This window comes from Lathamus discolor, chromosome 19 (assembly GCF_037157495.1).
Source record: "Lathamus discolor isolate bLatDis1 chromosome 19, bLatDis1.hap1, whole genome shotgun sequence".
NCBI lineage: Eukaryota > Metazoa > Chordata > Aves > Psittaciformes > Psittacidae > Lathamus > Lathamus discolor.
The window spans coordinates 896,447-911,851 of record NC_088902.1 but is presented as its reverse complement, the minus strand read 5'-3'; the positions used below and the strand labels follow the sequence as shown (position 1 = coordinate 911,851).

Below are 15,405 nucleotides of genomic sequence, written 5' to 3'. Positions count from 1 at the left end.
GGCCAGCGATAAGCCAAGGCAAGAACCTGACTCTGTCCGAGACGCTGACATCATTAGCCTGTTTGTTTAAGATGGAATTTAACCATGGGGATATTTTCCCCTTGATACTTGCCTTGTTTATTATTTTCCCTGATTGCCAGCACTTTCGCTCAGCAGGGGAAATGCATTAAGGAGCTGGGATAGGATTGGCTGCTCCAGGCTGGCTGCTGGCAGGCAAGCGATGGAGCCCAGAGAGAAACCAAGAGGGGCTTCTTGCCCCAGAACCTGGGGGGGTTCTCACCCTTCGGGTGCCCGTTGCTGAACCTGGACCTGGGCTACACAATGTTCACAATGGAAACTGGCAACGGAGAGCGGAGCTGTGGGGCTGGGAGCTGGGAAAGGCTGGGTATGCCAGGAACCTGCCCAGCAACGGGAGCGCGAGGCAGAGACAAGGCTCCTGCAGCCCGACGAGGGAAAGGCAGGGAATGACTGGTTATCAGATGGGCTTCTGGCATGAGCGCCAGGACTGGGAAAGAGCCTGGGACACTGCTCAGTGTTGGCCTGCACCAATCCTCTGAGAGGTAAAGCTTGGAATTGCTCTTGGAAGGGTATCTCTAGCCGAAAGGGAGCCGCAGGGACTCCAGTGCCTGCAGAGGGCACTGGATTCAGCACCTGGTGATGCAGGAAGAGGGACGCAGGTTCATAGCATGGATTGGGTTGGACACGTCTCCTCTTTGCCTTACCTGCCCCCCAAGGACATAGGCTGGGGTCTCTCCCAGAGCCTGGAATCAGAAACACAGCATTGCTGGAGCTGTTCTACAGCAAAGGCACCGGATTGCCCCCAGGATCACTGCAGGAGTGGGGTCCATGACCTCCCTTTCGGAACCCATTAGCTCCTATTTGCATAATGACCCCATTGACCTAAATTCTCCCAAGTTTCAGCTGCCTGCATCATCCTTCCCTTCCTGCCCTGGACTGCTGGGCCACTGCTCCCTGTTACTCATGTCTTCCAGCCCCTAGTCCCGGGTAACCGCTTATCAGCGAGGGCTGACATTAGTCCTGTGGATGGGCGTTTTGCCAGGGCGCTCAGTGCCTTCACTGCCCTCAGCAGCGCCAGCAGAGGGGAGAGGAGGATCTCCCGCATTCAGATCACTCTGCGAGCTCTCAGCCATGGGGATGTTGTTTCTTGGTGCATTCTCCTGCCTGAATCACCAGCTTTTTCCACCCCCTCTTCCACTCCTGTGTTGGGCAATGACCCACTTAGATACAAGCCATACCACAAATAATTACCAAGATCCCTGGTTTATACCTGACCGCTTCCTTCCTCCACTCCCAGCCTCTCCAGACTGATTCCCCCCACTTCCAGGGAATCGCTGGTCATAGTAAAATGAGGGTTCTGTGGAATTTATCACCTTTGCTAAGAGCCAGACACCAGGCAGGACCAGCGCATCCGGGTATTTGGGCATCTTCATCACTGAAATGAAATCGCAACAGTTATCCTTGCGCACATCACTTCCTAGAACGAACCGAGGGCTTGTCTCATGGCAAGTGAGGAACGGGACGGCTGCTGGATGCAAATGAGCCCCTTTGGCAGCGGCAATGAGCCCTCGGGTGGGAGCTGCCTTTAGTCAGTATCTACTTTGCCTTGCAAAGCCCCGGCAGGTGGGGAAACTGAGGCACGACAAAGGTCAAGTGATTGGCCCAAGGCAAAAGGGCAGTGACTGCCGGAGCTGAGATTGCCACCCCTGCTCCTGTGCCACGCAACCCGGGGCGCGCTCCGCTCCCCTTCCCACCCATGAGCATCACCTCCCCAGAGCCGGGGAGGAATCCCAGTGCCGGGGAGCAGCAGCCCCTGGTGCCGGGAGAAGCCACTCCCAGGACCTGCCCCTGCGCCACAGGGAAACTATTTAGGGTGGAGATGTGTGGGGAGGGCTCGCAGGCGCTGGAGGTGTCCGGTCTGTTATAGCGCAGGTGGGGCCGGCTCCGCTCACATTCCTGCCTTTGCTTTTCCCTCTTGTTCTGTGCCGGGAGCAGAATCCAATGATCCAGAGATGAACCAGGCCAGGCCTCGCTACGTCATCGAGCGTCCTGCCTATTCCCTCAGCCTCTTCGATGAGGAGTTTGAGAAGAAAAGCAGAACTTACCCTGTGGGGGCCAAACTGAGGAACCTCTTCAGGTAACAGGGCAGGGGCTGACCGGAGACCGGGCTCGGCCTGGAGCTGGGCTGTAATTCACACCTGGGGCTGCGGTTTCCATTTCTATCCTGGGAAACCTCCGCGATGTTCAGGGCTTGGGTGGATGAAAGGCACAGGAGAAATGCAAATCGTACCGAAGGCAGTGGAGCCGGTTACTCGCTGCTGGCAGTGAAGCACTAAGCGCAGTTGGGATGCGGGGGTCTTTTCCAAGAGCTGTTTAATAGGGATGTCGGGATGCGGGCGGTGGGTTATTTCTTCCAGCTTTCCAGCTGGGATCTCCTTTTATCAGCTGCCTGATTAAAACCAGCACTGCCCTTCCTTAAAGGAAGATTAATAATTGTGCAAATAAAGATGAATAAGCTGGCTGAGCACTCTTGGAAATCTAGCCCCGTTGCTTGGAAGAAGGGAGGCAGTGGCACAGGGAAGCGAGACCATACACGTTAGCTGGCAGAGACGGTGCATGTGCCAACCCAGAAGCGGTCTGGGCTTAGGATGTGGTGTGGGAGAAAGACTGAGGCGTTCCTAGGACGACCCTCCCTTGCTTCCTCCCTCCTTACGTGCTCGTTTTTCCTGTCTCCTCCAGATGTTCAGCCTCCAGACTCAAGCTCATCCTCTTCAGTCTCTTCCCAATCCTCGTGTGGCTTCCCAAGTATAAAATCAAGGAGTACATTTTGCCTGATGTTCTCGGGGGGGTCAGCGCGGGGACGATCCAAGTGCCGCAAGGTGAGATGCGGTGACCCTGGGCCACTGAGGGGGGACGGCACTTTGCCAGCTCAAGGAGAAGCCTGCGCAAGTGCAGTCTGGGGGGGATTTGCTGCCTTTACTGATGACGTGCATACACCCAAGCTCTGCCTCCGGCCTGACTGTCCCTGTATTCCTCTGTGGTGCCCTTCCCTGCCCTCTTTGGCCTCTCCTGCCCAGAAGGCAGCAGCCACAGCACCTTCTTGGAGCTGAGATGAGTGTGAGCATGGCAAGGGGCGGACACCATCCGCACAGACCCATTTCCCTCCTGTTTTCCAGGGATGGCCTTTGCATTACTGGCCAATCTGCCTCCTGTCAATGGGCTCTACTCCTCCTTCTTCCCGTTGGTAACATACCTCTTCCTCGGGGGTATCCATCAGATGGTCCCAGGTAAGAGTCCGCGCAGCAGCTGCCTGCACAAGGCAGTTAAATACTGGCTGGGAATACTCAGTGTGTTCCAGAATAGAGATGTTTGGGCATGTTTGGTCTGCCAAGGGTTTATGGGATCCCATATCCTGGCTGCAGAGCGGGATCTCACCCCAGTGACCCACAGCCGCATCCTGCCACGGGGCTGGTTGTGGTGATGGGCTGGGTGACTCGGTCCAAGCGCCTTCCAGGACAGGATGCTCTCTAGAGAAAGCCACTGACATCACTGTGTTGTGCTGCAGGTACGTTTGCAGTCATCAGCATTATTGTTGGCAACGTCTGTAATGAGCTGGCTCCGGAGTCGGACTTCCAGTACTTCAACCACACCACTAATGAGACCAGCGTGAACACCACAGCCCTGGAGGCGGCCAGGCTGGAGATCTCGGCCACCTTAGCCTGCCTCACCGCCATCATCCAAGTAAGGACTTGTATGGCTCCCACCTGGAGGCAGCCAAGTCGAGCTGGTGGCAGGAGGTGCTAGAAGAGGCCCCACTTGGAGCGGGTGATGCCTCGGAGCCGAGGGTTTGGGGGGATCCCGGTTTTGGTGTGGAGCTCGCCCGGAGCGGGGCAGGTTCCCAACACAGGCTCTGCAGCCCCCGAGGCTCCACGCTGCTGACACCCCCCTGTCTGTCCTGCCCTAGCTGTGCCTGGGATTCCTGCAGTTTGGCTTTGTTGCCATCTACCTCTCCGAGTCTTTCATCAGGGGCTTCATGACAGCAGCAGGGCTGCAGATCCTCATCTCCGTGCTCAAGTACGTCTTCGGCTTGACAGTCCCGTCTTACACCGGGCCCTTAGCTATCGTCTATGTAAGTGGGTGCCTTCCCTGCACCTCCTTCCCCAGTGACCACCCCACCGCAGGCACCAGGGCAAGGGGGGCTTGGAGAGAAGGAAAGGGTGGCGGGAGGGGGAATACGGATGTCCCATGCTGCTGCCATTGCATTTCCTTACAGCGTTACCTGTCTATTAGTTTCTAATTAGAACTAATGAAAGGGGCCTGGGATTTGGGGAGAACATGAACTGTGTTTTACAGCAGGAGTCTTGTACAACTGTGATCAACAGAAACTTTTCCTACGAGCAGGATTACCCATTCCTGAGCTTTCCTGCATCTCCCATGGATGCATCCTCCACTGATGCAGCTAGAACTGCGTTTAAATGGAGAGCACAGCCCCAGGGCTGGTTGCTGATCTCAGCAGCAGGGTTTCTAGCGCTTCCCTCACCCTCGTCACATCTCAGGGTGTTTGCAGTTGATTGTGGTAACAAACGATCTCCATTCTGCTGTCCACGTTGTCCAGAGTCTCTGGTTCCCTTTGACAGCTTCTCCTCTTCTCTCCCCTTTAGACATTCATTGATATTTGTAAAGGTCTGCCTCAAACCAACGTGGCCTCCCTGGTCTATGCCTTGGTCAGTGCTGTGCTCCTGATCATTGTCAAGGAGCTCAACCTGAAGTACATGAAGAAGATCCGGATGCCCATCCCCATGGAGATCATCATTGTAAGTGACATGTGAGCCGTTCCCTAGGTCCTGCAGGAGCCAGTCCCTCCCCTTACCTGACAGTAGAGCATCAGTAGAGTGACTATGATGTGGTCCCCACATGTCTTGGGCCATCCTCGTGGAGGATACCTCTGATGCCCATCTCATCCCTGTTAGACTGCGCCTGCATCCTGGTGATGCTGAGGATGGGGAACATAACTCATGGAGAAGTTCTCTCTTTTCCTAGCCCAAATCTGGTGCTAATTTTGCACTGTCAGCCCCAGGAGCAGAGCAAGCTTAGTGCTCCTGAGAGAGCTCGTGCTCTTTCTGCTCACTGCTCTGTTACTCTCTGTCCTTCCAGGTAATAGTTGCCACTGCCATCTCTGGCAGCTTTAACATGCCTGAGAAGTACGGCATGCCAGTCGTTGGGAAGATCAGCATGGGGTAAGTGCATGTGCGGGTCTGGCTCAACTTCCAGCTCATTTTCCCTCCTCCTCCTCCTGCAGCCTGGAGAACACCTCGCTCTTCCCTGCTGTACGACAGCCCCCTTCCAGGACCGCCCGGCAGCACCGCTGCACCTCCTTACACAACCGCTGCCATCGCCCCGAGCCGTCCGTGGGTGACGGCATTCCCAAGCACCCGCTCCGCTCGTGTCACAGCTGCTTCCCTCCTCTGCTCCGAGCGCAGGTTCCCAGCACCGACGCTGCCCCTGGTGCCCAAGTGGAAGGACATGATCGGCACAGCCTTCTCCCTCGCCATCGTGAGCTACGTGATCAACCTGGCCATGGGGAGGACGCTGGCAGCCAAGCACGGCTACGACGTGGACCCCAACCAGGTAACGCTTGGCCTGGAAGGACGCAGCCAAGGAGCTCTCAGGCGTGAAGGGAAAACCTCACCCCCTGAATGGGAGGCTTTCAGCCGTGCCCTGCTCCTGCAGCCGTGCTGCTCCATGCATGCGGGCTCCCGTGGCAGCTCGCCATGGAGGGGGGAAAGGGCACGGCGGATGCACCTCGTGTGCACGGGAGAGCCTGCAAAGGGAAGGAAGCCTCAGGCTGAGCTCCGTGCTTTGCTGAGGCTCCAGCCCTCCGTGCGGGCAGAGGCCGCGTGTCTGCCGCTGTGGGAGCACAAGGAGCACGTGTGCTTCTCACCGAGCAAAGACCTGGATTCCTGGGGTGTCACCCAGATACTGCGCGAGGCAGGACATTAAATAACCCTCTGTTGTCATCCCTGGCACAGCGGCAGCTTTCAACAGCAGCCGCACATTCCGCATGGAGCCCTGCCCTGAGTGTGTCAACAGATGACAACGTGTTTATACGGAATCGTCCTGCCCGGTCTCCCTGCTATAGCAGAGCCCACCTCAGCTCTTACTGCGAGGATGGGGTCCGGGACACACTACAGGGTCCCTGCCCTGGCCACGCGATGCCCAGGCTCGGGCAGCAGCTCACACCCGCTGTGGCATCTCTCTGATGGCCGTGTCCCTGTCTCCATAGGAAATGCTGGCTCTGGGCTGCAGCAACTTCTTCGGATCCTTCTTCAAAATCCACGTGATCTGCTGCGCTCTCTCGGTCACTCTCGCCGTCGATGGGGCAGGAGGGAAGTCACAAGTGAGCACCTTCTCCTCTTCCCCTCTTCCTCCCCTGGACCACAAAGCCCTGCAGGAGCTGCGTGCTGCCGGCCTGGCACCGCCGCTGCAGCTCTGGAGTGCTCCGGGCTGCTGCGGTTAGAGCAGAGCGTCCTCCCTCCCAGCCCCATTTCATTCCCGGGATGATTCTCTGCACTGGTCACTGAGGCAGGGCTGTGAATCCCAGCCTGGATTCCCTGACGGAGCAGCCTGAGGGAGGGTTGGGGTTATCCGTGGGATCTGCAGAATCCTCACCTCTGTCTTACTGCAGAGGGCAGTTATGCCACGGGCAGGAGCAGCAGGAGACAGAAGCCCGGGGGGGTTTAGGAAGCCCCTGATGTCCCTGTATGTGATTTCTTTCCTCCTTTGCTGCAGGTGGCAAGCTTCTTTGTGGCCATGGTGGTGATGGTGACCATGCTGGCTCTGGGCATCTACCTCGAGCCCCTTCCAAAGGTAACAAGCATCTGCGTGCACTCCACACACCCGAGGGAGGGCAGAGGCTTGCTCCAAACCCCCTGATGCAAACTGCTGCCGGCACCGGGTGCTCCTGCCCATTTGCACTGAGGCTCTGCAGGAGAGAGCAGTTTGAATGATCCCACCCAGGGCCAAGCGAGATCTTTGTGTTGCCCTTTCCCATCCAGAGAGAGGGCTGGAGCATCCCTGCTCTGGAGCCAGGCTGAGGGAGCTGGGCTGGGGCAGCCTGGACAAGAGAAGGCTCCTGAAGGGGAGACCTGAGAGCAGCTCCAGTGCCTAAAGGGGCTGCAGGAAACCTGGAGAGGGGCTTGGGACAAGGGCCTGTAGGGACAGGCCAAGGGGAATGGCTTGAACCTGCCCGAGGGGAGACTGAGCTGAGCTCTTAGGCAGAAGCTCTTCCCTGTGAGGGTGCTGAGGCGCTGGCACAGGGTGCCCAGAGCAGCTGTGGCTGCCCCATCCCTGGCAGTGCTCAAGGCCAGGTTGGATGCAGCCTGGAGCAGCATCCACCTCTGGGCTGGTCCAATCCCCTCTCCTCTCCTCCTCAGTCTGTGCTGGGGGCCCTCATCGCAGTGAACCTGAAGAACTCCCTCAAGCAGCTGGCGGATCCCTTCTACCTGTGGAGGAAGAGCAGGCTGGACTGCGTGAGTGCTGGGCGCGGGAGGCAGCGCAGCCACGGCCCCGCAGGGCAGAGGCTTGGGGGGCAGGAGGATGCTATCAGCCCCCTTGATCTCCTGGTGTGATCTCGGCTACCAACCCTTCAGCACCAAGGTCCGGAGCAGCAGCAGAGCCCAGCTGAGCACTCTCACGCTCAGCACTCGGCTCACAGAGGCCTGAACTATTCCCTGCTCTGGTTAAATGCCAATCAAGCGCGGGAGCCTGTTTGCCCAGAACTAGCCAAACCGGCCCTGCTCGGGAGTCAGGACCGCAGCAGTCACACAATAGCCCTGCAGGGTGAGGAGAGCCCTTCGCAGTGATAACGACTCCAGGCAGGGGTTGATGGATAAACCCAGGCAGGGGGTGAGGGAGCGAGAGCGCGATTTGGAAGTGTCTGACATAAACCAACAGCGTCGGCAGGGCTCCCATGGGGCTGCGGGCGGACACGGAGCCGGCGTCCTGCAGCGCCTGGCACACGGCCCGTGGGCGAAACGGGGAGTCCAAAGGGGCTGGGCTGAGTCGAGAGCTGCCCCGAAGCAGTGCTCAAACAGGGCTGGAGATGGGTGAGCAGGGCAGGCAGAGGGCTCACGGGGTGGGATCAGGAGGGAAAGGCACCCTCCATCCACAGTCATGGAACGGTTTGGGGTGGAAAGGATATTAAGATCGTCGAATCATAGAACCATAGAATAATTTGGGATGGAAAGGACATTAAGATCATCCAGTTCCAACCTCTGTCACAGGCAGGGATGCCTCACACCAGACCATGTCACCCAAGGCTCTGTTCAACCTGGCCTTGAACACTGCCAGGGATGGAGCATTCAGCACTTCTTTGGGGACCCTGTGCCAGCGCCTCAGCACCCTCACAGTAAAGAAGTTCCTTATATCCAACCTGAACTTCCCCTGTTTCAGCACTAAGTGCAGGGATCCCTCACAGCCCAGAGTGAAGTCTGGATGGAGGGAAGCCCTTCTTGTCATTTATATGCACAATGCATATGAATGAAGATGCTGAAATCAAAATTACCCTGATTTCTCCCAGGTCAAAGTTAGGTTTCGTCAGAGTGGAGGACGGGATTATGATAACCTGATGCTGATCCTCAGAGGGCATGGTTACATGGATATGGTTATATGAACTGGATGATCATGAGGTCCTTTCCAACCCAAACCAGTCCATGACTCTATGAATTCAGGTCTTGGTCTTTTCACCCTGAGCTGTGTAGTTCTTGGGGTGCAGGATATCAGCACCGAGCCATTCTCCATCCCTCATCGTGCCCATGGTAGAGGAAAAGGTTGTGCCACGCTCTTCTCTCCCTGCAGTTGGTCTGGCTGGTGAGCTTCCTGTCCGCCTTCTTCCTGAGCCTTCCCTACGGAGTCGCTGTGGGCGTGGGATTTTCCGTGCTGGTCGTGGTTTTCCATACCCAGTTGTAAGTCCCGGGAGCAGCCCCAAAGAGCAATAGAGAAGGAAAACCTCACGACAGATTCCTTTTAGGAGCGACCTCTGGCCCGTGTGGGGCAGGGACGTGCGGCAGGAGCCCCGGGGAGTGCAGGTGTCCTGCTGGAATGTGCAAACAGGAATGGCAGGCGCTGATTTACCCCCGGCCCTGTGCACATCCCAAGGCAGGGGAAGGCTGAAGGAATTTACTCCAGCTGCCTGCATAGCTCCCAGCAGAAAGTCCTGCTCGGAAAAGGAACGCGCCCCGTGGATGTGTGTGAAGGTTTCACACCGGGTTTAATCCATTAAAGCCCTTTCTTAACATTTCCCAGCCTGGGATCTCAAACTGCTGACTCTTCGTGGGTTTTACCCTATAGACTCTGCAGGGATGAAATCCAGGTGTTTTCATTAAGCCAGTGTTCATCCCCTGCTATGGAAAGTGGAGCGAAGCAGTTTGCTTCCCCTGCACCACTTACCCTAACGCTGATTGCCTCTTCTCTCCCAGCCGAAACGGCTCTGCCCTGGGCCAGATCACTTCCACTGACATCTACAAGAACCCGAAAGCCTACAACAAGGTAAGCAGAACCACAGAACGGTTTGGGTTGGAAGGGACCTTAACATGATCCAGTTCCAACCCCTGCCACGGGCAGTTGAGCCCCCGTTCTTTGCCACAATGTGGTGAGGACACTCGAGCCCATGAGGTTGGTTGCTGCTGGCTGCAGGGGCAGCAGGAGAGCTGCTGCTCAGTTACCTGCTGCCCAAAGCCCCCGTCACCCTGCAGCACCCCAGTAGGCCTGGGCTGAGCTCTTGTCTCTGTTGCAGGTGCATGAACTTAATGGCATTAAAATCGTGACCTACTGCTCCCCGCTGTACTTTGCCAACTCGGAGATCTTCCGGGAGAAGATCATAGCCAAGGTGAGCACTGCCCTAACACCCTTCTGCTTGCAGCCAGCCCCAAAGGGCCCTTGCTCCCTCTGGCATCGCTGCATGGAGCTAACTCAGCCTGGCCACATGCAGCAGGAAAGCACCAGCAGCCCCTGGCTCTGGGGCTGAACAGACTATGCCAAAGCAAAGCCTCTTCCCCACAGACAGGGGTGGATCCTGGCAAAGTGTACTTGGCCAGGAAGAAGTACGTGAAGCGGCAGGAGAAGGGCACAGCACAACCACCACCAAACCTACCCAAACTCCTGCTGAGGCAGAACAAGGTAACTCAGTCTGGGCTCCTGCGCTAAGGAATAAGACCCCAAGCCCCCATCAAACAGCTCCTCTTGACACAGGATTATCTGCACCGTCTTCCTGACCACACTTTGCTTCCTTTCCTTCCTACCTACATCTCCATTCCTCCCAACAGCCAAAACCTTAAGATGCAGCAGAACTGGAAGTGGCTGGGATTAAGAAAGCTGTAGAGATGGAAACAGGGTGAATGATCTGCTAGGAACTGGGCTTGCCCTCTTTCTTTAAAGATGCCCTTTGTCAGCATTTCGGTTTAGAAGTGCCCTTCTGAAGCACATTTCCCAGCTGCACTGGAGCAGCCTTGAAGCATGTGAACAGGAATAACTTGAAATTAACTCAATGTCCTCCAACCCCAAGGGACATTCAGTCCAGCACAGGCTGGAGTTAGTCCAGGTTAAACCACTTCCTGCCACCGACTACTTGAGGTGCATTCACACGTCAGGATCTGGCTCGCCCTGCCCTGACTGCGCATTTCTGCCTTGCTGCAGACCTTGTCTTTGCAAGAGCTCCAGAAAGACTTTGAAAGCAGCTCTCCAACAGACACCAACAACAACCAGACGACCGCTAACGGGGCCAGCATCTCCTACGTGCCGCTCCAGCCGCCCGCCACCAGCGCCGCTGGCTCCAGGGAGCTGGGCAGCGCTAATACTGCACAAGGAGGCACTTTCCTGCCCGCGGCAGAGCTTGACCCCGTGATGACAGCACCGCCCTACCTCAGCTTCCACACCATCATCCTGGACATGAGCGGAGTGTGCTTTGTTGACCTCATGGGCACAAAGGCACTGGGCAAGGTCAGTTCCGCTCCTCAAACACAGGCAGCCCCGATAAACAATGGGCACCTTCTGGGGCAGCCCCGATAAAAGTGTTTACCCTCCTCACCAGAGGCTTTCTCCTTCAGCATTCCCAGGACACGCGGAAAGCCCTTTTTTTACACACTTCAGGTGTAAATGAAAGACTTGAGGTGTAAATCCGCAGCTGGAGCAGAAGTGTTATTAATCCGCTCTCTCCCTTCTCATCCCTTCTAGCTGTGTTCCAGTTACCAGAAGATTGGGATTAAAGTGTTCTTGGCAAACGTGCAGGGTAAGAATCCACACAGAACGTATTTCCATGCGCTCTCCCCCATCCGTGTGCCCCTGGCAGACAGATCTTTCTGTGCTCCTTATGCAAACTGTGTGAGCTGTCAGCCTTCTGATGGACCAGACCAGCCCAGATGAAAGAAGAGAACAGAAGAAAGGAAAGAGAAACCCTGTTCTCTGTGTGTGAAGTAGCTCCTTTCACTTGGGAAGGGGTATGGCCAGAACTTCTCCGTGTTTAGCACGTAGGAAAATAGATCCCTGCACTAATTCCTGCAGCAAACCTGTTTCTTCTCCATGCATCCCAGCCCTGCCTTAGCTCAAAGGACCACTGTCAGCCTTCAGAGGCTTCCTTCTTTGGTTCCCTTCTTGCTCATGGGCCTTTCCTTTCTTCAGCCCAGGTTTACAATGACATTAGCACAGGAGGAGTCTTTGAGGAAGGAGGCCTGGACCGAAGTCACCTCTTCCTAACAATCCATGATGCCGTCCTGTTTGCACTGGCAGATAGCAAAGAAGTTGTCCACCCGCCCATCTTAGAAGAGGTAAATTTGCTCCCCAGGACTTCTCCAGCTCACAGGACTCTACTGTGAGGTTTACACACTGCACAGAGGCAGAATAACCCAGTACTGCACCCTTCCTCCTTATCTCAAGTGGTAAAGGTCTAAATCCTACAAAACATTTCATCTCCTAATTCTGACATGGGCTGGCACCTATGGACTGAATTGATTCAATCCCTACCTGGGAGATGACTGTTGTCCCAGCCTGGAGAAGCCAAAAGAGCTGTTCCAGCACTATGCTCTCATTTTGGTGTTGGCTGGGATATGCAGCTGCATACAAAGGCAGAATTTGACCCCCAGAAATGAAGGCAAAACACATTCACCAGTCCTGGACTAGCCCCAGCATCCCTGAATGCTTCCCTTGGTGGGAGGAGGAAAGGCTGAGGCAGGGATGTGGCTCATGCTCACAACACAGGCTACTTCCCCAAATGCAGGCTGGTTTATTGCACGGTAACTGGAGCTGGGAGCAGGGCAGTGTCAGTCAGTTATCCCCTGAGAATAAGCGACGGTATCTCCCATCTCAGCAGAGAGATATGTACGTGCCAGCTCAGAGGAGATAAACCCCTGCAATGGGATTCCTTCTGCGCCTCTTCTTCCTGGGCATTTCCCTGGGAGCACGTGGGATGTTTTAAGCCTTTTTCATTCCTTTCAACCCCACACTGCTAATTCATGGATTTGATTCTCTCCGGCACAGAGGCCAGACCAGACAGAGCTCTCCATCTATGACGAGTCTGCGGATGAAGGCAGCACAGAGTTCAAGAACCTGGAGGAGGTGAGCTCTAGCGCCAGGGTCACTCGTTCAGCTGTGGACGTAAGGTGGCAATCAGAAGCTGTGGTTGGGATTGATGGGATGGGCAGTCCCCTGTGCCAGGCAAACTGCTAGGCACAGAAATGCTTTAAGTAGCTGAGCACTGATTTAAAACCCCTGTCACGAGCTCTGGCAGGCACCTGGATGAGGAGCAGCTCCGCTTCCCCACAGGGCAATCCTCCAATCCATTCTGGGTCACACACTCAGACCTGTGGTCTCCATGCACTGGGGTGAACTTGGAGAACTGGGTTTAGCTCAAGCCCAACAGTCCCTGGTCAAGTTTTTCAGCACCCTTTGTTAATGCTGAAGTTACCTGCACCCACTGAACCCCGGTCCATGGGAGGAGACACATTCCAGCGCTGACCTTCCCCATGCTATCCATGCACGGCTGGAAGCACAGTGACCTCCCTGCCACCGGCTTTCCCTTGCGGAGCAGGGCTGGGGAGGGCTGCGGTTTCTGCCCTCATTTCCCTGTGTGACCAAATGACCCCTGAGCTGTGCTGCTGGGTGTGTGCCACGCATCAGCCCTAACCCAGCGTGTCTTGTGTGCCCTTCAGGAGATGTTTGGAAGCATGTTCCACTCAGAGACCCAGACAGCTCTGTGAGCACACAGGGAGCCTCAGCACAAGGCAAACCCTCCCAAAGAGCCTCCTCTCTCCCATCCCTTCGTGAAGAGCTGCACTTCTACCTGGGGGATACAACAAGTTTGCAAAGCAAGAGGCCATCACCCCTCTTGAACTGGTACATTCCTCCCTCCATCCTGCTCTACTTCTGGTCTTGAGAGCAGGCTACAGAAACCCTGTGGAACCAGGAACTCAGGAAATGCCATCCCATGAACTACAGAAGTGCAGTGAGTTCGTTTCAAGGCAGGTGCCTTAACACAGAGGACAATTACTTGCTATTGCCAAGGGACCCAGCAGTCAAACTGAGATCTGAGTGTATTTTATGCCTGCAACTGGGAGGCAGTCTGAGTGAGACCAGGACCATCTCAGGCAAAGGAGCCTGCCTCACTAACGCAGAGCCAGACAGCTGGGAGCTTCAGCATCCCCAAGTCTGACGTTCTCTTCTATTGGAGTGATGCTAATAACAACTGCTATTCTAGTTTCCTTTTCTGATGCCTTCCCTTCTTACCCAGTGCTGATGTTGTGACAGTAATGACAAGATGACAATATAAAGCCTGAAAAATCAAAGCGTAAGTCAAGGCTTAAAGCACCCCTTCTTTCTTCAGCGCATTTCAACCTCCAATATGGGTTTTATGGCAATAAGATTAGAAGAGATTTAAGATAAAGACACACTGCAATGAAAACCATTTCCCTTGTTTGAATTGCAAATCTTCCTACAGAGTATTGCCAGCACTGGGATAAAACGCAGGAGTCAACAAGAGAAAGTGAACAGTAACGGAAGCAAAAGTGGACAGTTCGTGATCTTTCCATGAACGCAAAAAATCATGGCCTTAATAATGAAAGTAAATTATAATTTAAGAAGCTATTTTATTTCTCTATTAAAAATATCAGCAAGCTTTAATGCACAGGTTTGAGCTACCCATCCATTACTGAGCTGATTCCCCAGCACATTGCTAGGTGGCTTTGGGGCGAAACCGGGGCTTTCCTCCAGCTCCCAGATGTCTCATGTAAGGAAACCAGAGCTTCATGCAGCATCACAGACACCCACCCAAGGAAGCAACAGCAGGACCTTGCTGCTTTGGTTTTAGGTACCTAAGTCATCATTTCTCTACCTCAGTTTCTGATTATGTGGTGCAGGAGAGAAATACAACCAAAGAGGGTGGGTTTCCAACAGGAAAACCCCACTAAGTAATGATTATTGCTTATTTTAATCTTAGAGAGTGCTGCTTTTCCCAGAACCATGTATATAGCTTGTTCTAGGGGCAAAATAGAGATGAATTCTCTCATATTACTCATGGTAATGAGCATGGTAATGGCAATGGTCATGGTGATTACTATTACATGGTCTTTTGCTACTGCCCGAGCGCTGCTTTTACTCGCTCATTGGAAGAAAGCAACCAAGCAATCGGTGCAATGGAACAAGAAACTCTCCCGCAGCAGCTGATCAATGTTCCTGTATCTCCGAGGCGCAATCGCACAACATCCGTGGGCAAGCAGCATTGCCGCAGGCACGGTCCCCATTTCCAGGTGCACGGCGAAGCGAATTAGGGACGCTGGAATCAACGCCGGGGTCGGAATATTTGCGTTTCCAGTGTCCCTTCATTGCTCGCAAAGCCAGCGATGCCGACGTGTTAACGGCTCCGAAGCCCACTCGATGCCCGCGGATGTACAACCAGCTCCGAAACGTTTGTAATTTATTTAATTTAATGTCGGTTTCATCCCTTCTTTTTGATAATAAAGAATGCGCGAACACCCACGGGCTGCCGCTGAGCTCAGAGCCGGCTCCCCTCCGCTCCCACCCAGGGCGCGGCAGCTCGGCACACACCACGCCGCGAGGCCAGGCACGGAGCACGGAGCACGGAGCACGGAGCACGGAGCACGGACCGGAGCGGGCAGCACCATCCCCATCCCACCCCGCCGACCGCCGCGCTCCTGCCCTGCCCGCGTCCCTCAGCCCCTCCTCACGGGCCCCCCCTTCACCCTCAGGCGCCCCGCGGGCGCAGCACCCTGCGCGGTCAGCGGGCCCCGGGCACGCTGAGGGGACGCTCCCGTTCTTGCTCGCGGCGGAGCGGACGGGACGCGGGTCCCCACGGCCCCAGGCCGTCCCTCTGCCCCGGGACAG

General features: G+C 55.4%; 1 protein-coding gene across 2 annotated transcripts; it reads left to right on the top strand.

The window, feature by feature from the left end:
* The first annotated feature begins 2,030 nt into the window (after positions 1-2,030).
* On the top strand, positions 2,031-14,990 carry SLC26A9 (solute carrier family 26 member 9). 2 transcript variants are annotated; one of them, XM_065698161.1, is made up of 20 exons: positions 2,031-2,155; positions 2,758-2,897; positions 3,195-3,305; positions 3,584-3,759; positions 3,983-4,147; positions 4,680-4,832; positions 5,173-5,255; positions 5,499-5,646; positions 6,302-6,415; positions 6,808-6,885; positions 7,452-7,547; positions 8,875-8,981; positions 9,495-9,564; positions 9,812-9,904; positions 10,078-10,194; positions 10,711-11,013; positions 11,248-11,302; positions 11,692-11,810; positions 12,547-12,624; positions 13,218-14,990. In XM_065698161.1, the coding sequence occupies exons 1-20, from the start codon at positions 2,031-2,033 to the stop codon at positions 13,263-13,265; spliced, it is 2,379 nt and encodes a 792-aa protein (XP_065554233.1). In that variant the 3' UTR covers positions 13,266-14,990. The 2 variants fall into 2 exon arrangements, with proteins under 2 accessions (XP_065554233.1, XP_065554232.1); XM_065698160.1 differs by having other exon boundaries at positions 11,692-11,837.
* Positions 14,991-15,405: the final 415 nt, after the last annotated feature.

Coding starts and splice junctions, on each gene's coding strand:
- SLC26A9 (XM_065698160.1), top strand. CDS start 2,031: ATGAACCAGGCCAGGCCTCGCTACGTCATCGAGCGTCCTGCCTATTCC. Junction 5,256..5,498: donor GTTGGGAAGATCAGCATGGG/GTAAGTGCATGT, acceptor CTCCGAGCGCAG/GTTCCCAGCACCGACGCTGC. Junction 7,548..8,874: donor GGAAGAGCAGGCTGGACTGC/GTGAGTGCTGGG, acceptor CTCTCCCTGCAG/TTGGTCTGGCTGGTGAGCTT.